The 25,051-nt window shown below is 47.0% G+C and overlaps 1 protein-coding gene and 1 long non-coding RNA gene across 2 annotated transcripts in view; both read right to left on the reverse strand.

Annotated features, from left to right (window-relative positions):
• EXT1 (exostosin glycosyltransferase 1) overlaps positions 1 to 23,856 on the reverse strand; it is a 268,291-nt gene extending 244,435 nt beyond the window's left edge. The window contains exon 1 of the mRNA XM_028533538.2: positions 22,092 to 23,856. Coding sequence (XP_028389339.1) covers positions 22,092 to 23,053 — 962 coding nt within the window. The 5' untranslated portion in view covers positions 23,054 to 23,856. The remainder of the gene's footprint in view (positions 1 to 22,091) is intronic.
• Positions 58 to 8,745, reverse strand: LOC118501775. Its single transcript, XR_004904430.1, has 2 exons — positions 4,230 to 8,745; positions 58 to 3,601 (listed from the first exon to the last, which is right to left on the reverse strand). It is a non-coding gene; the product is annotated as an uncharacterized LOC118501775 (long non-coding RNA).
• Positions 23,857 to 25,051: the final 1,195 nt, after the last annotated feature.

The raw sequence follows: 25,051 nt of genomic DNA on the forward strand, positions 1-25,051 counted from the left end.
TGCTTCCTTTGGATTTCAAGGGTTTGTTCTTTCTTTCCTTTAGTTCTTCTTCCTTGGTATTTGTAACTGAGCGCATTTTACATTCAGAGCTGGTGGAAGACAGTGCCATTTCCACCGCAGAAGTCACCGGGGAAAACTAATTCGCTGAATAGACACTCACTTTACCACAAACTTGAACGGAATGCGTTCATTACGTAATTGGAAAAGAAGAGCCCCATCCACGCATATACTCACCTGCCCTATGTTACTTGTGTCTGTGTGTGTGTGTGTGGGCTTCACTGAGGCAAAAAGCCGTGTTTTTACTTAAATAAAATGGACTTTTTTTGTGGCAGTGCATTAAAAAAGCTTCATCCATTCTGCATTTTCACAGCCAACAAATCCCGCGTCACTGTGTACCCTCGCTTATAATCTATTTTAAACCAACACTTCCAGCACCAGAAAAATAAAAGAATAATATCCCTTAGATGAATCTGACTTGTAAATAAGGAAAGCTATTAAGTGCTTAGTGTTTTTGGTCTCTCTGTAATAAACACTATAAATAATCTCAGAATATATGGCTCATCTTGCTCTACTCAGTGAGGCTTCTTTTTTTTTCCATAAGAACAGCACAATCTCTGGCATATCCTCTGCCACCCAACCGTCAGCTCTCAAATAAAATAAAATACAATAAAAGGTGGGAGGAGTAAGGCTGTCAGTTGGATAGAACAGCATCTGAGAACTTAAGCACTCCTGTATATGGTTAGGTATTACCTACCGCTTATGTGGCTAGCTATTGTAATCAATTGCCTAAAATTTTGTGAAAGCACACTGCCACATTTTTTTTCACACCACCAGTACTGTATGGGGTCGGGAGCCTCTTTAGGTAAACCGTTTTACGAGCAAAGGCACAGAAATAATCCATCCTGAAACCACCTTACATTCTAAGCACCTGGCCTACAGCTATTGTGCCCAGCGACTTCCCATTGTGGCCTTCCAGCTAGAAAGGAACCGCTTGGGATCCGAAGGACTAATTGCACAGCCACAGACTTCCTCTTTCCTCGCAGCTTTTTAATTGGGCACTTTCAGTTGCCAAGTACATTCGAAAGTGATATTTCAAATAGGCACGCCAAGCGACTGCCGATCTAGAATTGGAATATTCAGCTTGCCTTTGGAGCTGATGCTCTTATTTTAAGCTATTCATTGTCCAGTGGATGACAACATGAAGGGGGAAACCTAGTATCTATGGCTCTTTAATTCGACTTGCATTCGTAATAATATAAAGGTTTCAGGATCATTTCAATGCACAAAGGTAATGTTTCAGTGTCAGAAATCTAAAATTAGGAATCAATGCTCAAACGATATAAATAATAGCTACATTGCTATGTACTTTTACTTCCTGTGAGCAATTAGCTTAGTGGTAGAGAGAATGGGATAACTATTCAGGAGCTCCATTTTGGGTTAGACTAGGTTATTTCTAAAGCCTCTCTCGCCCAGGAAAACCCTGTGCTTTGATTCAAAAGAAAACGGTCGATATCACATACAAGACTCTGCAACATCACACAACCACATAAAACTGTCACCCTGATATAGTGCGCTGCGTGATTCTGTTCCTGCCTCTTTTATTCTCTCGGCGAAGGACCCACAACCTCGGAGGACGGATTCACCACTTCAAGGCTCCTGCCTCGGGCGGGGCAGGGACAATAAAAACAGTCTTGGGGACAGGAGCTCCAGGGATGTAGGCACTGCCATCTCATCTGACAGCAAACTCACTTTTGCAATTAATAATTTTTGTACTTCCCACGTTCTAATTTGTTTCTCCTCAGATGAGAGTAGGCCTCCATTCCTAGAAAGGAGCCTAACCCTGAAATGAATCCAACGCTGCAGAATCTTTGGGCAGCATCCTTTCGTCAGCTATGCATATACGAAAGCTAAAACGGTAGCTTCAGACAGTCATGAGCATGGTTCCCATAACCACCAGGCACTGGCAGAGTTCTTGAACCAAGGGGTGTAAGGCCTATACACCCTATAAAAACCTGTGCAAAAGTTTGAAGTGTACTTTTCTAAAAGGAAGTTTTAGAATCCAGAGTGGACTGTGACCTACAAAATTCAGCAGCTGGCAATAAAACTGTCTCTTTCATTATGGGGAAATATCATTTAAAAAAGCTATACCAATTGAACAAAACACAGAATAGGAAATAAATATTTCCCTTCAATCCGATGTGTCTCCATAGAAGAAACGTGATGATAAACTTCTACCATGTACACTATAGCAGAAAATAAAATATTTATTTAACAAAAGATGAGCTGGACTCACGCATGAAATTGGGAGGCTTCCGTCATGATTATTGTTATATATTAATGAACAAAGAATTCTTGATCGTATGAGTAGGATTTAAAAACCTAGTAGAAACAAGCCCATTCTCAAGCTTATAAAACAAGCCTTTACAGATAATTATGTTTTATTACTCTTCATTTTATGGAAATTGTGTTATACAAAACAAATACCAGATGCCTATTTGTTTTATTCATTTCAGGGAGAGAAGAAAAAAAACCTACAAGTACCTCTGCGAATAGAACTGCTTTTAATTAAACGCAATGCACAAGGAGCACATAAAAATTAATACTGTTTGAAGCCAGCAGGTAGAAAGTAAATGTCTCGAGCAACAACTGCGTCTTTCCTCCGGCTGAGAAAGGAAACATTGCTAGGCTTATTACTTGGGAGCTGAAAGCAGCAAGAGATACTTGAACAAGGTCATTCACAGACTTGTTTTAAGGCCAATGTTCATGGAAATATAAAGCCTGGAGGTGAGAAAAAAAATAACCATGTTTTTATTGGCACCTGGATTAACCCAGACCCAGTATTAGCCCTCCTTTATGGAATCAGACCAGTCCGTACTGACCCACTGGTTACAGCTGTTGAGACGGAATGAAGCAGGCTCATTTCTGCTACCTGTGAAAAGTGCAAAGTGAGTGATTTCTAGCATGATTCAGACTTCACCCGCAAACACTTATCACAGAAGGACACTTCATACAGTGGCTACTATCTGATGAATACACCCATGCTCTTAAAAAAAAAAAAAGTGGGCGGAGACAGAGAAAAGAACAAACTAAAATTTGACCATTTTTTTCCAGACCCCAAAGAAATAAATCATCTGTTCAACTGTCAGTTCTAATCAGAAAGTGAAAATTCAGCATGTAGCAATTTAGTCCCACAATGAGAAAAAAACACTACCCTTCCTTTTCTTTTTTTTTTTCTTTTGCTTTTTGCTTTTCTGTTTGCTTTTTGATCAAATCATAGCAAGACCCCCTCTCTCCAGCCTGGTCCTAGACTTGGGTATCATCCTGCCAGTTATGATTTGTGCTCACTAGAGCCAAGACAGAAAATAAACATTGTGAAAGCACTATGTGAAATAAGGGGAAAGCCTGCGATTGTATCTGGCAATCAGCTTTCCAGGAAGACTGTCAACAAACCTTTTCCAAATCACCTTCTTAAGGGGTCACACCCTAACTTACACTATTTACAATTCAGAATCTCAGAGTGGCCCAGGTTCAGGGAAAGCTTTCATTTATTGCTTTACACAAAACGAATAATCTCTTTGGTTAGTGGACTTTGGTCTTTGGGCTAAATGGAAAAAAAAATACACTGTGTATTAATTTTATATTTAAAAAGCCATTAAAATCCTAGGGATTTTTCAGCTTTAAGATACATTCTTAAATGGGGTCGGACAACTGAGAAAATAAAACACTTCAACTAGACGTCCTCCCTCCCACCCACCCCCAAGAAAACCCTCATTTTGCTAAAATAAATATTTAGGGTACTCCTTGTTCTCAGACCAAGAATCAGGGGTGAACATACACAGAGACTGTGATCAGAATCGAATGCCACATTTCACACTCTGTTCTAATCTAACCAAACGATGGTTTTCACAAGCTTACAGCTGTTGAAATCAGGGAGAGAGGCGTATGTACGTGGAACAAAGCCTAACAAGTAATTGAAAAAAGAAATTACAAAAGGGGATCTACATGTATAAAATGATGCTATTTCCAAGAAAATAAATGTTATGTGCCCCCCCCCCCCCAAAAAGAGACATACACTCAACTGTTAAAGGTAGTCAATGGGAAACATATAAGTAACTTTCACTTTTCGTAACGCCTGAACTTTGAACAAGGCTCAAGTATTAACTTATGCAACCTGCAATCTGGGTTTAAAAAAGTTTCTTTTTTTTTTTTTTGTCTTTCACAACATTCACCAGATTGTGGTTTATGCTGTAACCCTTGGGTGGCTGTATCTGTCAGAAGTTAAACGTACAATCACGCGCTTCTGCAATGAGAACCCTCAGGCGCTAGAGCATCTCCACTCCAACGGCAGTTGGGGGGCCTGAGGTCGGATAAGGGAGAGTCAGGAGACAGGAAGAGTGTGAGTGAATGCCTGTGCATGTGGGTTTCACGCGCGTGCGCAGCCGTGCAAGTACAAGCCTTCACAGGAGGAAGGGAGGTTACTGAAAAAAAAAAAAAGAAAAAAAAGAGTAACTAAAAGGAAGAAGCAGAGAGTAGGATGGGGTGACTCAGATCAGAGGGGTTTGAGAGGGAGGGGTACGGGGAGGGGGGTCAGCCACAAGGCGCCTCTGGTGGCCCTTGATAAGGGCTACAGAGTACCCTGGAGAAAGAGGTGTGGGAAATGCGTGCACGGCCGTGGTAGCGGGAGGTGCCAGGTGCTGCTCTGCGGAGAAGTGCCAGTCAAAGGCCTCCAGGAAACGAGGAAGTGGCGGAGGGATGAGCCCTGAAAGCTGAAATCTCGGGAAAGCACGTCCCCAGTGGATGAGGCCACAGAACTGTATCCCACGTGCATGTTACGGGGTTGGAGTCCGAAAAAGCTGACTGTGTCACGCGTGGCTGGCAGAGCATGGCATGCCGGCGCCCCACTCAGCAGCTGACAGCACGGACTGAGGTTCTGGTCCCAGCGGCAGTCGGTCCCTTCCTCGCGGGGGCAGTTGAAGGACCAAAGGAATGAACAAAGGGTTCTCGGATGGTGGAGATGCCTGAGGAGCTCCACCCTGACTCTCCTCGAGGACTTCACTCCTTCAGCCTGCACCCTGGAAGGAAGCCAGAAGCTCCACGTGGCCAGGAACTCGGCCCCATCTTAGACAACGCCGTGCAGTTCAAGTTCCATAGAGCAGGCTTTTAGGGATATGACAGAGTTAGGACCAGGAACCCACTCGTAGCAAATGACAAGGTGCAAGTTATTTCAAAGCTGCCAGACATCATCTGATGTTGATGAATCTCTCCCTTTACACCTGCTCTGCTGAACCTGAAAGGGGGCGTGTGTTGGTGTGTGTGGGGGGGGGGGGGGGTCCTACTAAACTTCTTTGTATACTTATTTTTCTATTCATTCAGCACGCCCTTTGGACTGTTTATTCTGAACAAAATTAAATAATTCTGATAATTTAATTCCAAAAGTCTTTCTGCACCAACAGGCCACTATGACTAAAGACACTCCTTGGACGATACTTCTTAAAAATCTACTATCTACTCCCCGTGCTAACACCTGAGATGCCAATAAAAACTACACAAATCTGGAGACAAGACTTACCAATGTGTGTCCAAGTGGGATATAAAGTGTGAAACAACCCAAAAACCTGGTGATTAAACGACATTTGGAGGCAAATGGCAGAGAGAAAGAACCTATCAGCAGCATTTTCCCACCATGAAAGGAGGTGTTGTATACCTGGCCCCCAATACTTTTTGTCTGGCTCCTCTGATCTATGCTTGAAAAAGACCATACTAAAAAAAAGAAACTCAAGAACGCGCTTCTGCCTATTCTGGTTCTAGAATGTCTAGGTTATAGGAAGAATGGGCTCAGCAGCTACAGCAACGTCTTACCAAGTGCCTATCAAGCACACTGTGGTGGGGGGGGGGGGGGGGGGGGGGGGGGGGCTGCAGGGGCGGGTGGTAGGGGTGCACTCTGGCATCCAGAGAATAAACCAGCTTTTACCCCAGAAGGTGTATAAACCTAGAGAGAGGAAAACTAAGTAATTATAGTGCAAAGGAGAATGATCTACTGGTTAAAACTGCCCCCAGTCTAAATGCCAGAACTTCCCCAGGCATAAGGTGGGCCCTCAGGGCCCGCATGCCCAGGGCCCTAAAATTATACGGGGTGAGGCAAGAGATGGAGAGGAGAACTTCAGACTCCTTCTAAGAAAGAGTGTTGGAACCCAACCCGTAGATTACCATCTCATCTGGGCAGTGTGGACACAGAAATGTTTACTCAAGGCTCCTCCGATGAGGCTGGTGATAACCAGGGAATGCCCCGGGCTGGAGGGAAAGCCAAATGGCCTGCTGATTTATGCTCTTCTATCTGAAAAATCACTAGGCCACTTTCATACCCCCAAGGGGGACTCAAATGACAGGCTTCGGATGACAGCTCTTACACCATGTCCTGGACAGCAGCAGCACACTGAGAAAGCTCCCAGGCCGCCGCCACCACACTTGGGAATTCCAAAAGCGAATTTCTTCGACTTTCAGAAACATGTCCAAAAATCCAATTAATTCACCTCATCTAATTAAATGAGTTAATTGGAAATACAATACGGTATTTTTATCTCACTCTTATATGAATTTACAAGTCAGCTTACTGGGAGAAAGGGCTATTTTTATTTTGAGAAGAGATAAGAGGACTTTGGGACAAGGAGAGGGGGGGATCAGAAAAGGGAAAAAAAAAAAGTAAGTAGTGCTTTTAAAAATAGCATCTTCATGCTTGGTAGAAAATAATGTCCAGCACTGACCCAACAATGTTCCCAGAAAAAAAAATATCTGGACTTCGACTATTTAACACCACATGCAATTACAGGCCTTTAGTCACTGCTTTGCAGAAAATATACACCTGCTTTTTTTCTAGAGCCAAGAAACATCAAATGTGAAATGAGGACAAGAAAATTTCAGTTTACTTCTACTTAGTGAATCACTGATTAGAGTCCCCTTTTCCAAAGTTGCTGTTAGAGAATACTCTATATGACTCTATGTTTTACAACAAGAACATAAACCTGTTATGACATTTTTTTTACTATGGTGGCATTCCAAGGGACCGGGCTGGACCTGCAGCATATCCCACCCACAAGCGAGGCCTGCTACAGAGTGGAACCTAGTGGGAATCCGATCACACCTGGATTTAGGGGCAGACATGGTATCACAGGAAAGCTCTTACAAAGTGTTGGCTCGTAACTGCAACTATGGCTCGTGACAGAAAGCATGAAAATATAAGTTAGAACGTGTCTGGACCCCCACCCCAGATTTTCAAAACACAGCCTGCATTGCCTCCCTGACATTCACTCTGGCTGCTGTTAGAAGTTCGCCACCAAGGACAAGCACACACTGCTTACACCTAACAAGCAGACACGGTACTGGGGGCCGGGTCCCGCTGCAGCTGAGAACGCCACCCTAAAGGAAAAGTCATCAATTGTTAATGAGCACAGAAACTATGGAAAGTAGAAAGCTATTCCTTGTTATCGCTTCCTGGTTTGCTAAGTGCCCCATCGTGATGGGATCACACAGACTGGCCGCTTGGATTGCTGGAGAAGAAAAAATAGTTTTCTCTTCCTATCTTGGGCAGGTTTATCTCAGAAAGTCATTTCAGGTGATCCCGCTGGCACATCTGCCACCTTTTAAAAAGCATTTTCAAGAGGCAGGAACAAGAAGACCCAAGTGATTGCTCAGCTTCACAGAACTGGTGGGAAACACAATACTTTTGTAAAAGGAGAAAGACATTTTTTTTTGTAAAGACACAAAGTCATATTAATGATGTGGACCTCTGGTTGAACAATTTATGGGAAATAAAAATCTACTATACTTTGGCAACAGTTACCACAGGTGGTTGGAATCCTGGGTGCGTGCCAAACCACCCCGAGCTTCTATATGACTGGCAAGCTACTGTATCACATTGCACATTGCAATTCTAATGAGCTGTAAACAGACAGGTCAAATGAAAGAAATGAAATGAAAACAATGATAAACACACACGAGTGGTGAAGGCTGAAGTAGATGGGTCTAACGTGATGTAATGGGGCAGATTAATGACAGGAACAACGGTTATTTATTGAGTGCTCACTATGTATCAAGCACTGTTCTAAGCATATTATGTGTAACGTTACTCATTTAAGCCTCACAGTAACGACCCTCTGAAGCAGGAATTATTACCCCCACTTTACAAGTAATGAAAGCAGAGGAATTCGTTGCACAAGGTCTCATGGCTAACGGAAGAGCTACCATTGGAAACTAAGCCCCTGATGCTCCAGTGCCCACGTGTGTTGCCTCTGTGCGGTACATGGCCAGAAGTCAAGACGTGTGTGTTCTGTTCCCGGTTCCGTCCCATGGGCTACAGGACTTTGGGCAGGGTGCCCCACCTCCCTGGATCTCTGTTTCCTTTTCTATATAATACAGCGTTACGCTAGAGCTTTAGGGTCACTCCCGTGACCTTGTTACTCTTCGCTCCAGACAAAACTGACACCCTGAGAGCACAGATATCATGCCCCCTCCTCGGACAAACATACGACAGACATACAGACATACACTGTATGTACATACCTGAAAGTCTCAATCAGTAATCAGCTCATAAGTCTCTGTACAAGAAACTCAGATGAGGGAAAATGAGTTCTAAAGAGGCTCCAACAGTCACCAAAACACCCTAGCGTACTTACTTCATACTTTGAATTTTTAAAAAAGATTTTATTTATTTTTAGAGAGAGGGGAATGGAGGGAGTAAGAGGAGAGAAACATTGACCGGCCACCTCTCACACACACCCGGACCAGGGACCAGACCCACAACCCAGACACATGCCCTAACTGGGAATTGAACCAGTGACCTTTTGCTTTGCAGGACATTGCCCAACCAACTGAGCCACACTGGTCAGGGCCATACTTTGAATTTAAGGCTGCTTGCCTCTTAGGTTACTTTTACAGAAATCTAAGATTTATTTTGACAACATTACTTCTAATAAGTGAGGGTGGTCCAAAGGTACAACCGCCACTTAGAAGGCGAGTGAGTTCTCGGACGTGACGTCCGGGTGACTACGGTCATGCACAAACAAGTTTTCGGTCAACAGTGGACCACACGTGTGACGGTGGTACAGTAAGATTATGACGGAGCTGAAAAATCCCTACCATCCAGTGACGTCACAGCCACTGTGATATCGTAGCTCAGCACCTGACTCACACGTCTGTGGTGATGTTGGTGTAAACAACCTACCACACGGCCAGTTGTATAAAAGTGTAGCACGCACAATTATGTGACTATGTATTTACTACACTACACTTTTTAGTGTTATTTTAAAGTGTACTCTTTCTACTAACAAAATAAGTAAAACTACGTTGTGTTATACCAGCAACAGTCTCCCACATCTCATCTACCTTGTCTCTTGGTTGCATCATTTTCTCACGAGTATTTGATTCAACCCTGTGCCGTTTTGTATGGTAACATGCGGTACAGGCCTGTGGCCTGGGCACTTGACCACACGGATGTGCGTAGGCTGTATCATCCAGGTGTGTGTGAGTGCATTCCACACGTCCGCACAAGATGAAATCCCCTGATGATGCATTTCTCCAAGTGGCTCCAGCCACTGAGTGCCACGCGACCATTTAGATAACAACACTACACTGTATATCTGAATGCTGTTCAGAGAGCAGATCTTAAAAATTCTCGTCACATGGCAAAACTGTAACTACGCGAGGTAACAGATGTTAACTAAACTTACTGTGGTAATCATTGTGCAATACATACAAATACCAAATCATTACATTGTACACCTAAAACTAATACAATGTTATGTTAATTATATCAATAAAAAGGGATTCATTTTGATAGTTCATCTTTTTTGTCCTCGTTTATCCTACTTGGATTACGTAGACATGGCTAAGTCTAAAATAAGTGCAGGAAAAATAGTCCTCTGTCATTTAACTGTACTAAACATTCAGGTACTTAAATTTTATCTTTACATAAAATACTGTTCAATTTTTTTTAAACATGCAATATAACTCTACAATCTAAATACAGAAAATATTATACATTTCCACTCTTTGAATCAATAAAAGACTGACTGCCCTACATTTACAGGTTTGCAACATTATACTTGCCAACTTAAAAATGCAGTTATCATAAAAAGGTGTTGCTTAAAGGCGGCTTTTTTAATGCAGTGCGAATTTTAAAGGAGCATGCAGCATATAAGAAATGGTGTTTTCAGGAAAATTTATTCTCTGCCTCTCCGTGAAGCAAAAGCATTTCGGTATTAGCTCCCCTCTGATTAGATTTTCACATTGGTTCAGATACACAGACCTAGAAATCATTTGGGAAAATGACCTTACCAAGCTTTGTAAAAACATAAAGCATAATTCATACTTAATCAAGTGTCATATGATTGCACCAAATCCAAACCCATTTTTAAGACCTGCTAAGAAGCCAGGTAATTGCGTATGATGCAGCCTCCATTTTTACCTGCACACCTTGAGTACTTTTATGCAATATCCCGAACAAGTCCACAAGCTAACAAACAAGCCAGGAGGTTTTAAATGCAGGAAATGGGAGGCAATGGGAGAAAGAATCCTACACCTTCCCTCTGCTTTGTCTTCCCCTTTGCTGTTTAATTAAATGGTAAATCTCAATATGAATTCATTAGAAGCCTGACAGCTCAATTAAGCACTATGTTACTATATACTCTGGGGCAATGCTTCAATATCAGTTAACAGAGTTTAGATGTAACCTGAGCAAAAAATGTAAGCCAGACGTTATAGTCAACCAACCGTTTGGGAGAAAAATTGCAATTAAAGGAGGGACAAAAAGTCCCAATATCTACACTGTTAAAATTAAATGATAAAAAGACCGTAACGGTTTCTCCTATAGCAATAAATTCTTTAGATTCGTATTATGTAGTAAACCCCCTCAAGTTCATTTTAATTTAGGTTCACGGATACTTATATCCAACAGGCCAGTAAAAAAAAAAGAAAAAGAAACAAAGAAACTACCTTGGGGTGAGGGAAGTTGATTGGAAGAAATATCCCATTTGGAGACAATAAGAAACTCTAGGTGAATCAGCAAATGATCCAAAAGAACTTGGGGGATGCAGGGAAGGCCTGTGCTATAACCCAAAGAAAGGAACATCTATAGAAACCATCCCTTGAATACATGTCCAACAGTGGTAACACTTCCATTGGTTACATAAATGTAACTTGTTTCATATATCCAACAAAACTGGGTAGCCTCCCACGGTGCTGATCGGTGAAGATACAACAGTAAGTGAGCTCAATGCCACTTCCCCAGTAAGGTCTTCCTTCCCCTCCATAAACTGCAAAACCTTCCCCCCAACTCTCATCCCAAATCCCATGGGAGGCTCTCTAAAAATCCCCAGGGAGTCCTGGCTGGCGTAGCTCAGTGGATTGAGCACGGGCTGGGAACCAAAGTGTCCCAGGTTTGATTCCCAGCCAGGGTACATTCCTAGGTTGCAGGCCATAACCCCCAGCAACCGCACATTGATGTTTCTCTCTCCCTCTCTCCCCTCCCTTCCCTCCCTAAAAATAAATAAATAAAATGTTTAAAAAAAATTAAAAAAAAAAATCCCAGGGAGTCTGATCGGCCAGGAGTAGGGCCCAGGCCGCATTTCTGGAAGCTCGGATCCAGGGCCATTTCCCCTTCCCATAAGCTTCTTTTCTTCCCAGCATCTAGCACCTTCTAACATGAGCCATAAATGACATGACATCCGTCTGCAGCCACTAGCCTGTGAGCATCTTGAGGGCAAGGATGTGTGTCTGTTTTGCTCACAGTTGAATCCCCAGGGGCTGCATGCAACAGGTGCTCAAGAAGTATTTGTTGAGTAAATTAGTGAAAAATGAATATGCATCCTCCGCTCAGGCCCTATGCAATCTACTGGGCGGAGAGAAAAACAAATAGTTAAATGAATATAAAACCACAGCCACAGCAAGTGGTAAATGTTCTCTGAGAGCATATACCATACCAGGAGAATGTGACTGCATCTGAGGCCACCAAGGAAGTGACTGTGGAGGAAGTAACATGGAGTTTTCCAAGAAGGAGAGAAGGGAGGGTGTGGAGAGGAGGAGGAGGAGGAATATAGCTCAGCCACAAGGCCAGGGAGGAGAGGCAGGCAGAACTGGAGCACCCCCACCTTGATGCCACATCAATGGACTACGAGAAGCCTCCTAGGCAAGTTCATGTGGGACGGTGGCCCGGCCCTCTTCTCGACCAGCAGTGCTAGGCATGATTTCCACCCATCGTGGCGCTGGAATGTAAGCAGGCAGTGTGCACTCCGCTCTAGCCCTCCACCCAGCAGCTCCCATCCGGGCCACTCTTGGGGATGTGGAAAAGCAGGCTAATGGCATGCACCCCAAGACACCAGGCGGGGCAACCCTCAGCAACTCCCCTTCTCCAGTCCCCAGCCTCCAGCCTGGCCCAGGGCCACTTTCTTTATCTGAGCCCACCACCCAGGTCATTCTGGGCCCCAGTCAATCACGGAGAGCTAGCATCAAAGGCCCCTACCACAATACCAGGAAGCTTTTTATTTCTCGTAGCAAGTGCTAATACGTGTCATAAAACTCTAGAAATCCGAGTGAGGGACCAACACCAGGACTCTAATGCCGACTCAAAGGAGACCCCAAGTCCCCGGAGCCTTTGGGGAGCTTGCTAAGCTTGGTAGACAAGTTTTCCAACGAAGAACTTATTCTTAGGAACACAAAAATATGTTCCTTTTCACCATACAGGTTAAAAAAAAAAGAGTTATAAAACGCATTACTTGTCGCTCCACTTTCTTAAACAAAGGAGAGTGTGCCCAGGTGATGGCTCAGGGCAGCACTGTGCTGAGGTGTCTAGTTCATCAAATATTTACAGGAGCTCAGGTTGGTGACAGGCACAGTGCTCGGTGGTGGGATTTACAGGCACACTCCTGCGGCGTCTGTAGGACACAGTGACGGGCGCGGGGCCAGCTGTTCTTAAATTACAGTGCTTCTTCACTTCTGGCCGTTACGTTTCTAATTTCCTGGCCCGCTTCCTGGCGTTCGGGTTGCCAGCTGTCCCTTCTTCGCAGATCTGTCTACAAGAATCCCTGTCTCCTTAAATTTACTGCTTCTCATCTCCTGTGGGCCGCGAAACCAGGTTACCAAACTGGTTAGAACTGTCTCTCTAAAGTAAGATTAAATAAGTTCTAGGTGAGAAACCCAAGTGATACTCCATAAATCAATCACACTGTTGTGTGTGCGCATGCGCCCGCTGCGACAGCGGTTGCAGCCAGCGGTGCGGCGGCCGTGGGTGAAGGACGCAGGTTCGGGAGGCTGGTGGCCTCGGTTCACTTCCTAGGAGGGTGCTCTTAGGCCAGTCACTTCTCAAGATTCCTCGGCCCCCATCCTGCATCTGAAATGAGCACCTTCCTGCCAGGGTGGACATAAAGATTAAAGCAGATACCGCCCGGGACGCCACACACCGTGTACGCTCAAGAGGTATTAGTTGCTATTGCTGTTATCAGCATCATCGGCTGGGCTCAAATATGTCAGTGCCAACAGGATATGGCTTCAGCAGGGCCTGCCACAGCCAACTTCCCCTAACCACAACCCCCGTTCCAGGAAGCAACTTCAGGCTCTTCTTTGCGAAAGGATGGCCACCACTGACATCAAGAATGGTGATGGGGCAGGGCAGTCTTTGAACTGCTGAGGTCAGGCCACACCTAACGTGAATGGCTCTCCCAGATGGGGTCCTGGTCACCGTCAAAGCAATCAGGCTGGTTTCCTCCAGGGCCTGGAGGAGAGGGTTCAGGAAAGACTGGCCAGGAGCTGGAAGACACACACAAGAAGAGATGTGCTGGCCCAGGGGCATAGGAAGGCCCAGAGTGGGAAGAAAGGAGTCGATCCCAGGCATTAGGCCGGTCCTGAGACCTTAATGGAACAGTTCCAGTTCAGTTTCTGTTCACCGTCCCTCACAATAAACCCTGTGACCTCAGGTGTCCTGAGTGATGATCTGCTCTTTGCAACCTAAAAGGCCGAAAGACCACCAAGTAGCTGAGATCCATTTAGACAGAGTATCCCTCCCAATGTCACGCTCCGCTGGTGAAGGCGGACACAGCAACTGCACAAGGGACAACCTGCATTTTTAGAGCAATCGACTGGGGAACCCGGAGGGCATGGCGTGCGGCTAGCACCTGGCTGCCCCAGAGAGCTCTCTCCACCCACCAGTCCCAGTGCGAGGGCCCCCACAGGCCTTTCCCAGCCCACGCAAGCAGCAGCTGGGCCTCCAAGGCACCCGCCATGATTTCCTACAGACTAAATACCGAGGAGGAGATGCGCAGAGTTATTTCAGCGGCTTAGTTAAAAAAGGCCAAGTTATGAAACCAAGCGAACCTCTGTGGTCAATTAGAAAACGACAGGAAGGTAAAATTTAGTGACACCGCCACCTGGTAGAACACATAGCATTTCATTCAGACGCTTCGCCTCATGTGAACCTCTGAATGACCCCAAGACGTGGAAACTGAGGCTGAGAGGTCAGGCAGCTTGGCCAGCGGTGTGGGTCAGTTACTCCCCAGGTGCAGGGTCACACAGAGGTCTCTCGGAAGGGCTTCCCAGGAGACGAGCACGCACACAAAATGATGAAATGCATCCCACAAAGTCCACTGCTGTTCAAAGCGATTACGATGCAAAGCAAGTCCTGAACAGAACAACGCAGCATGAACTGCAGTGCGGGCTCACTTTTTCTGTCTCAGTTTTTAAATCGCTTGCAATAGAGCCTCACTGGCTCTTGGAATGCCAGACCTTCCTCACCTGGATGCCCAGAGGCAAAGTCATGCCTCGATTCCCCTGCAATGGACCGCGGGGTCCACCATCAAAGAGAGAAGAGGAACAGGGCCTGGACGACCTGCCACAGTCAGCTCAGGAGCGGCGTCTGCCCACGTGAAGCCTGCAGTTTCCAGAATCCCAGGGAAGGCTGTGTTCCGCACGGAGAAGGCGGGCTGGGGACGCCTGCTCAGTGGCTCAGTGGCTCAGGGAGAAAGGTCCCGTCGGTTTCTGGCTCCAGCAAAAACAAAACTTCAAAGAGAACAGAAGTTGTGGGAGCTTCAAAGACCCCCTGCAGGACCAATTAACACCTACAAATGTTCTACCCAAACTGTCATTTAAGCAAGCAGCCACTTAACGACTGCGACTTCAGACACGGGCGCTCAGCCTAGCCTCAAAGATGGCTTTTCCTCGGAACAGACTGGCGTCGGGGTAGGTGAGGAGTCGGGGAAAAGAAGTGCCGTGTTGTTTCCTGAGACAGAACTTCGTCCAGAAGAAAACACATATGCAACCCAGTGAACTTCATCACAGACGTATTCGTAATAAAAACAGGGGGAACAAGTTACATCTCTAAGAAAATGTAAATGATGAAATAAAGTACGGTAGGTACAGCTACTATGAGTTAGGGGGAAAAACCCATCATACAGCCAATAAAAAACCTATGTTTTTATAATAGGATTTACCTATTTAGTAGACAAGGAAAATGCTCTTGGATAATGTGAAGGAAAAAAAGAAAACGTGCAAAAGTACATTTAAAGTCTGACTTCAGGCTTGTAAAAGCGACAGACAGGAACGGGGCGTCAGGAGTTTCTTCTGGGGTCTCGGTTCCAACACCTAGACGTCTGGCACACACACAGCACTTAAGGGAAATGTGTTGAATTCATCATTTGCTTACTTTTAATTAAGTAATAATTAACATGTGGATCCAAGGTACTCGGATATGCAGAGAGAGAAGGACTGTGTCACAGAGCCAAATCCATGTGTTCTAACAGGCCGACTACTCCATGTTTGATAACAGTGCGGAGGCTCTTATCGTGGGGATGGGAGCAGAAGTTTATTTTCATATTCCTATCTCCTGGACTTTCCTAATTTTCCACAAACGCTGTATATACACCATTTATCAATTTTTAAGTGCTGTTTTCATTAGGGCGCCTGAGGACCTGGGAGTGTTCCAGAGACCCAGCCCCTGACGTCAGAAGCGGGATCTCCCCGGGGGGCTCTGCTGGATCACACCGCCCCTCTGGAAAAGAGTCCTTCCTGCCTGACCCCCCAGCTTACCGGTCCTGCAGGGCCGTGGGGGGGCCCCCTCCGCCATCCGCCAGGGCAGGGCTCACCCAGTGCACGCCGCCCGCTCCTCCGAGGGGCCCTAGGGAGGAACCAGAAGCAGAACACCCCCATACGAGGCGAGAAAGCGCCTTGAGGGACAGCGTTGGAGGAGTTCAATGTTTTAGCGTCCGACTTAGGCTCCATCTTTCTCGCGGCTCTGCGCCATCGTTTCTCCCCTTGGGAGATGGCGTCCAGAAGGAAGAGCAATGGAAAAAAAGACCTGCTACCCCAACACCTGAATCCCACCCAACTCCCTAATAACTAAGGTGTGAATAGGCAGAAATTTCATTGGCCTCTTCAAGGTGGTGACGTTTGGTGGAGGAAAGAGAATGGCCCCTGGAATCCAAGGCCTGGCAGAGCACTGCCTGTCACTCGCTAGGTGTGACTTTGGGTCCTCACCTCCCCCACTCAGGGCCCGCATGCTAAACTGCAAAATGAGGGTTTAACCCGCTCCATACTGTTGCTGAAAGGCTCAAATGGGCTAATGAAGGAAAATTCAAATAATAGGCACTAGACAAATCTCCTTTTTGGGGGGGGAGGGGTTGCTTGTGTATCGAAGGAACTTGATCACCGGTGGAAGAGGTTTTAGGGAAAAAGACTCTGTCAATGACGCTCTTGGGAACAGGAGCTCCCGTGTCCACATTTGAACACGGCACATGCTCAGAAGACAGCAGAATCCCATGACCCCTGAGCCTGACCCCTTCTGTCCTGAAGAAGCCGTGCTGAGAAGTGAGCAATTTGAGGTCACAGCAGAAGTCGGTGAAAACTGGGAACTGGGAGCCGGCAAACCTGGGCCACTCACAGGCCGGACGGCCTCAGACAAAGCGCCTCGCCACCACGACTCACCGTCCACACACACCTGTAAAACAGCCGGACCAGACACCTGGCAAGAGTTTGTGAGCAAAGCAGCCAGGCCCTATTAAACGCAGCCTCTGGCCCTGGCTGGTGTGACTCCGTTTGTTGGAGCATCTTCCAGTGGAACAAAAGGGACAGGTTCAAATCCCAGTCAAGAACATGCCCACGTTGCGGGTTTGGTCCCCAGTCGAGGTGCGTAGGAGAAGGCAACCAGTCAATGTTTCTCTCTCTCTTTCTCAGCAATGAAAAAATGTCCTCAGGTGAGGATGAAAAAAAAAAAACACAGCTTCTGGTGTGAAGCTAAGGTTTGCAAGGTCAGTGTTGGCAGGTGTTTCCAGTACTGTGTTCCACGGAGGCACATCTGTAGGTAGGCCTCCTGGCAAAGGGAAAACCACCACCCGAGGGTGTGACAAGTCTGTCCCATCCAAAGCTGCTGTCACAGTCAGGGGGACCAAAGGCAGCCTCCTTCCCAGAGGTGGGGCCTGCCCAGTGTTAGTAGCAGGCCATTCTCTGCATGACAAAATCCCGCAGGCTCCTAGCTTAACTCGCAAATTCCACTCGCAACCTTCATTTGTTGAAGTCAATCAAGACGCAAGCGTTCCTAGAAGTAGTACGTGACACTCCAACCTCTACGCACCTGACTCCCTGTAAAGGGGAATCTCAGAGGCTCTCAAGAAAGCAAGTGCAGAGGAGGCGAGAAAGGGGCAGCACAGAGAACGGAAACCTCAGTGCAAGAGGACGACACACTTGACAACTTCATAATTTTGCGTAGGGGCTGGCGCTATTTTTAAACTGTGCTCGTGTGGTTTAGTTTAGAAATACTTCTGTGCTTTCATACACCTGTAGGGGGGAAGGCGCCAACATTTTACACGTAAAACCTGAGAAGCACACTTTCCACCACTCATTTCGGAGCAGGAAAACAGTCATCTAAGGGTTGCCGCTGGACCCTGCACCTGCTGGGTTAATGCAGTTTGGAATAATGGAGATGAAGCAAATAATCATGCATAATGACTACTCGTCTTGTGCACAATTTCTTTTAGCTAGAAGTGCATCTGAATTCAACTTACCACATAGTTAATTCACAGCCAATCCCCTAAGGCCCTTAGGGCCGAATTGGAATGTGCAAAAACTCCTACATAGACTAAACAGCTCCAGGCTCCGACACCTTAGTTTGCAACAAAAGGTGAAATGTAAGCCCTAGAGCAAGAGCTCCTAGGTCTGAGAATGCCTTTCATAAAGGGCTGTGTGTGGACTCCTAAAACTTCATGGTGAATTGTGCATGTATGTGCTTTTTTGATTTTTGCAAAGTTGGTCCAAAATCTTCATCAGCTTCCCAAAGGATTGCAAGAGAAATCCCTTAGGAAATACCATCAATAAAGATCCAGTGGCCGGAGAGCTTTCAAGCTTGTCTGTGATTGACAGAGGAAGACGAGGTTAAGGGGAAAACCTCAGAAGGCTTGCGTGCCAGGGATACCCCGCCACCAACCAGGGTTCCACCTTCAGTGAATTCCTTGAGAACATTCTGTCCTTCCATTTCTAAATCTATAAGATGAGGATGTTGGAGCTGAATGGTCAGTCACTTAGTTTTCAAGACCCTTAAAAACACCAGGACTGTGAAGTACATCTTCAACAAACACAGGAAAAGGTGTCAAAAAGGCCTGCAGAGAATCCTGCCTGTTCCCAGAAGAGCTGCTTAAAATATTCGCCAGTGCTCTCCTTGGAGGGTCGAAGATAGAAGCCTCCTCTCATTTCCTTCTCTTCTATTTCAGAAAGCCGAGTTTGAAGTGCCACAATAATACCCTTGGAAAGGATTTGAACTATGAAATTCATGCAAAAATACAGTGATTCTGCAAGGATGCAGAAGAAACTCAAAGAATGTAAAACAGGAAGAATTTCTCTAAAGCCTCGTTACAAATCATCTAACCACTGCAGCTACCTATTTCAGCCGGTGTCACCTACATCTCTTAGTCTAGGGAACTGATCACAATTAACTACGGGTGTCATAAAAATGGGTGTTTTAATAAAACCCTGGAATTCTGGATCAAAAATAGTACTCTCTTATAGGAGAAGACTGTGTTTCTTCATTCCATGTAGTTCTCTTTACTTTTAATAATGTCTGGTTTTCACACAAGTGCAGGTGAGATGAGAAGTCCTCAACCAGCTACCACTGAATCTTCATCATCACATAAGGCTAACTTTCACTAAAAGTTAGTTGATGCACTTGTATATATAGTCTACAGTATCCTAACTCAGCCATGATGCCACAGATTTTCAATCTAATTATCAGACCCCATAAGTCCAAAGCAAATTTATATGTGGTTGCTTACAGTGGCAAATTAAATTAAAGCCTTTTCAGAAGCACTTGTGAATAAAAAAGAGGAGCAGATGAAAATGGATCATGTTTTTGCACGCCACGCCCAAAGGAATTCTCAGAGCACCCTCGAAGCAGTCTAAAACCCATTCCACAAAAGGATACACTGATGTTCGAGGCAATGCATCTGAAGTCACCCCATGAGTCAGGAGGCGAATACACACTCAGATGACTTCTATAGACCTAACTTCACTATCGCCTCCTTCTCTAAAGCCCGGGGGGGGGGGATTAGCATTGCATTTGAAGAGTTCTGTGCCGCACATACGCAAAGCTCACTAATAGAAAACATCAGTGTAAGTAGCATAGTACTTCCAGAGCACAACAGGCGCTGCGTGCTGCGCATGAGCGTTCCTGCAACATTCCAGGGTTCGTTCTGCCCCTTTGTGGGTCCCAAAGGCAGTCGTAAAAGGCAATCACGTTTGTAAGCACCACTTCTCAAAGATGAAGAGTTCTGATAACCCAATGAGGGGAATGCGTTAAAACTGCATGTAGACCAGGCTAATCAATACGAACATTCTGCAGCACCATCCCGTCTTATTAAGCAAGGTTACAACTGCAAGTGTGCAAAAGGAAAACTGGAAGAAAATCCAGAAATGACTGCTCAAAAAAAATCCCTGCTCCGGAGAAAAGGCAAACTTGCTTTCCTAACTAAAGGCCACTTTCCCAATGAGATGCAATCCTGAGGTCCTGACCCCTTGTGGTCTTCAAACATAAATCAAAACAAGAGTGTGGGTGTCCGATTTCTTGGCCCAATCACAAAGAGGTCAAAAATTAAATTTAATTACCAAAATTAAGAGTGTCTAGTAAACCAACCCCTCCTTCCTTTATTGCCAATCTCTAGAAAAGCGTCAACAGAGACTGGAGAGATTTAATACTTATTTTGGGAGTAAGAGCGTAAAGAAGGTAGGGTTGTTTTACTGGATTGATGGCATTTCCCAAATAAATGTGTAATTCAAATTTCCTAAGGTGAGTTCTCAGCTCCAGCTCCTTTAGAAGAATGAAGACCACCATACTTCTTCTACAAAATTCAGTGAGACTTGTTTTAGAAGACACTAAAAAGTTAGATTTCCTCTTGACTTACTCCGCCATCAGCCAGACAAAGAAATTCCTGAAAGGCTATAAGCATTTTTTCCTTACAAGCAACCCACAGAAATATGTCCATGTAAATGTCGTGTAAACAAAGCAGTTCGTTACTAACCACAGCTTTGTTTTTTCTGTGACAAAATTTTAATGCATTTCCACTGCACCCAACATTCACACATAACTGCCCCAGAGGAAGAGTAAAATGCAGATTCCTAACTGACACCAGCCTCAGGCTTTTCTCAGGTCTGAAAGGCAAGGTGCTGGGGGCTGGGGAATCTGAGTGTCGGATGCTTTCTCCTTCACTGTCTTTCACTGTCTCTGATCAAGTACAGGAGGGCTTTAATTTCTCTTCCAATCACTCCTACAGAGAGAGGCCCGAGTGTTTGAGGAAATCCACAGACAACAATCAAACCTTTCAGTTCGGGGCCTCTCCCACCCTAGCCCTTCCCGTTCCAATCAGGTTTGCGACACGTTTCCCTATTCTACATTTCATGAATCAACCGCCAACTCTGCCAACCTCTGCCAGTTCCTCTTGTAGTCAGCTGAGAGGTTCCCCTTCCTTCCGTGGGTAGCACAAGGCTGCTCTGGTTTTTAACTGGTGTAACGTGGAAATGCACTGTAGGAACTCACTAACTCTGTCACAGCCAGGTGCGAGGGAGTCTGGGGCACTGACACCATCTACTAGGAAAGTGACCAGCCAGGCTCCGCTTAGAGCAGATTTGTGGAGACCAGTTTTGACCCCAAATCCAATGTGTCAGTTACTGTCACTGGGAAGGAAAAGGAAGAGTGAGGAGGCTACAAAGTAAGCAACTCAGTTACTTAGCAACTGGACAAAACTTGCCTCACTACAGAGGGTGAGGAGGCACCACAAGCCCGTTCAAAGAGTAACAGTCTCCAATTTACATGCAAATAGATAAAGGCAAAAGGGAGAGGGAAATCTAAATTAGCAACAGGAGTTCACAGCACTGGGGCTGAGACCCAGATTTTGAAAACAGCTGCTCCCAGGAAGAGACAGGATATATGCATACAAAGAAATAGAAAAGAGACAGAGATCACAAGCCCCATGGAAGGTAGGCACAGAAAGTTTAGTAGCTAAAATCAAAACACTTCTACTGCTAACACAAATTTAAAGCTCATGGACAGATGACAACTGGAGGCTGGGAAAATCCCAGGGAAAGCAGTTCCCCCTGCTCGTGAGAAAAGCAAATAAAGCATCAATCTTGGGACAAGGTCTCTAGACGGCGGGTGGATTCAGAGCCTCACCAGGTCTAGACCCTCACAAACGCCCCCCTAACCCACACCCACCTCCCCTTCCCCCACCCCCAGTACCCCCTGGTGAAACAGTTTCCCCACCTTGGATCAAACCCACACCCTTCACAGGAGACACATGGGCCTGAAGGTTTTCCAAGCAAGGAGAAGACACTGTCGCCTACTTGGCCCAGGAGAGGGCTCCAGGCTTTTCCGCTAGCCTCAGGAGCTCAGACCCTGGGTCCCCAGCTCCTAGTCACACACCTGAAGCAGGCTGCTCAGCACCAGGCTCAGAACAGAAGGGGAGAGGACAGAGGGCGCCTGGGCCCCACCCCCATCCCCAACCTCACACCTGCAGGAGGTGGGCAGGGCCCAGGGCTGACCCCCAGAGGCCCAACAGCCCATCAGCCCAGCCACTTACTTTTCGTACTCGGTGTTGTCTCTGTCACAGCGAGAATCCTTGTGCTTTTGCCAGTCTTTGCCATGCTTGCAGGTGGTGAGGAGCACGACGTCCTCCCCGTTGTGGACGTGATATAAGGCATTCCTGGTGTCTGACCCTATCCCTGTCAGGTACCTCTTTCCCTTGAATACCAGCATGTATTTCCTGAGAGGAGGGATGGTGTTAAACTTCAAAAACCCCCTCTCCCCTCCTGTCCTGGGATGATCCTTAGAAAAGAGGGGAATAGAAACATCAAAGTTGGGTCGGAAGTTTTCAGTACTGATGCTGGCTTTGGCCAGCATCGCCTGGCCGATGTCAAACCCCACGTCCTCGGTGTAGTCAGGCCAGGTGCCGGAATATAAATTAAAAATTAAATGATTCCTACCATTGTTCCACAAGTGGAGACTCTGCACTTTGGATCTCAAATTGTGCACATACTGAGGTGACAACTGGTCTCTGTCTAAAGTATCCAGACTCAGGACAAAGAGGCACGCCTGGCTGGGGTCCGAGGTGTAGAACCTGGAGCCTTCGATGGCCGCTAGAATGTTTTGGTAACTTTCGGCGATTTTCTCCCCTTTTTGCTGCGGGTAAACGTAGACTTTGAAGCCGTTTTTCTTGCAAAGGGTGAAATCGAAGCAGGACTCCATGCGGCACTTCTTGCCTTTGTAGATGCTCGAGTTAGCGTCTCGCTTCTGCCGGGGGGAAATGTGCACGCTGGAATCCTCGTTTTCCAATTGATCCCAAGGAACGAAGGGGCGCAGAGCGTCCGGGAAGCGGGGCCAGAAATGATCCGGACTCGGGTGGTGCAAGCCATTCCGACCGCTGTGCTCTTCTCTCCGGCTGTGGCTCCTCGATGCCCTAAACTGCAAGCCTCCGAAATAAAACAAAAGGGCGAGACAAGAGCCAGCTGAGAGCAGGATGAAATAGCGTTTTTTGGCCTGCATGTGTCCTGCCTGGGTCAAGAGGATTGTAAATAAACACAAGAATCACCCAAGTTTCCCAATCAACACTTTCAGCTCCAGTCCGCCATCTTCCCGCCTGTAAAGACTTCAAACTCTCCGCTCCCACCTTCTCTGGATGCCTTTCCCCAAGCCGTGGACTGATCCAGCGCATGTGGGCGATTTCTTTAACTTTCTCCCCTTCGGTCTTTCATCTTTGGGTTGCACAATGGACGGGAGAGAGCGGGGCTGAATATCTCGCACCCAGGGCGGGCGAGCAGCGGACTGTAATTTTCTTGCATGCAACAAGACGGAGGAAAAGAAAGAGAGGGGTTTAAAAAAAAGCTCCCGATGCCCAATCAATGGCAAGACGAAGTGATTTCCTTGCCTCTCGGATTCCTCTTGGCAGCGTGGAGAACGAGCCCCAGGAAAGCAACTTCAACTCATCCACGCTCCCGTGCAGAGCACTCCGGTTCCAACAAGTCAGCCGATCCCCGGGTTCAGCCGGCTAGTGCATCTTGCAGCTGGGGCGCCGTAACCTCACAAATCCCTGCATCTCTCTTTATTCCCTTCTGCAGCGGCTCCAAGACTCCGGCGGTGTTTACTCCTGCGCTCGCGGGGCCGGCCCCCGGGACGCGCGGCGGCCCGGCTGGAGGCGGCGGCGGCGGCGCTGGGTGACGGCGGCGGCGCGTTCTCCCCGCGGGCAGTGCCGGCCCCGAGCCGCGCTTCGCAGGCCCCCGCGCGAGCGCTGCCGACCGCCGCGTTCGGTCGCCGAATGTTACCCGGTTCTGAATGTTACACTTACACATTCCATTCCCGACACGACAGCGCTGACCTCATCTATCCACGCAGCCCGCGCTGCCATTGGCCGAGCGTCACGTCCGGGGTGGGCGGTGCTTCCGCTGCGCCCATTCATAACCCCCGGCTCGCGGCCGGGGCGCCGGTGCTGCGCGGGGAGCCGGGGGCCGCCGGGATCCAGGGTGTCTGCGCCGCGGCCCGCAGGAGGGCTGGTCTTGGGGTGTCCCTGTGCAAGCCCCTCAGGTCGTTCTGGCCTGGTCCCCCGCCTGGGTCGCGCCGCCTTCCTCCGGGAACCAGCGCCGCCCAGAGGAGGCGCCCCCGGTGGCCGGAGAACCAGAGACCGGCCGGCGTTCCCCGGGCTCCGCGGCTTGGGCTGCCTCGGGCGCCCTCGAGGATCCCGTCTGCCGGGAGCGCCTCCCCGAGCCGGCGGCAGGGAGTGTGCAGGTTCCTGGAGAGGATGCTTGAAAATGAAGCAGTGGAGCGAGCCCGAGGCGAGGGCGAGGAAAGAAAAAGACTTCCTAGAAAACGACCGCCAACCCGCGACCCTTCTTTTAAGGCCCAGCATTTTTATTTCCTACCAGCCATTTAAACAGGCCCCTTATTTCCTATATGGCCCATCCTTTCTTTTTTCTTCCTCCAAGGAGACGACACCCCAGGAATAAAGAAAAATATTACAATTCTTCTTATCTATCTCCATGTGCTGAGATAAGAAGCCTAAATTCTCATTATCTACCTGCACACCCTTTCCCCGCAATCTAAAGGCACTTCTATTCCATAGAAAATCTGTACTGTGGAAAGCTCCCAAGAGATCCAATCACAGCGGGCGGGGTGGGGTGGGGGGCACAGGACTTTCTAAAGGCTGGGGAGAAACTGGTTAAGTTTGTCCCAGTCCCTAAAGTGGTGTTTCTCTCTTTTTGTGATGGTGGTTCTTAAGATGTCCCTCAGGGACTGATGACTAGTAGGACTGTGAACTGCCCCAGCTGTAGAAGGGGAATTTGGAGGAAATGACCTTACTTGCAATTAGTGCAAGATGGTGGTCTTTCCTTCAACTGCCGTTCTGCATCCCAAACCCAAGCTCTTGCTACCCCCAGGGAACTTCATTGGGCAATTTAGATAAGGACCTGCAGTCCCTCTCAAGGTCTTCCAGAACCACAAAAATGGGCTAGGCTCCCAAGTAGTACGTCTGGTCAAAGCCAAGTTCCCTGG

This window comes from Phyllostomus discolor, chromosome 7, assembly GCF_004126475.2.
Source record: "Phyllostomus discolor isolate MPI-MPIP mPhyDis1 chromosome 7, mPhyDis1.pri.v3, whole genome shotgun sequence".
Classification (NCBI taxonomy): domain Eukaryota; kingdom Metazoa; phylum Chordata; class Mammalia; order Chiroptera; family Phyllostomidae; genus Phyllostomus; species Phyllostomus discolor.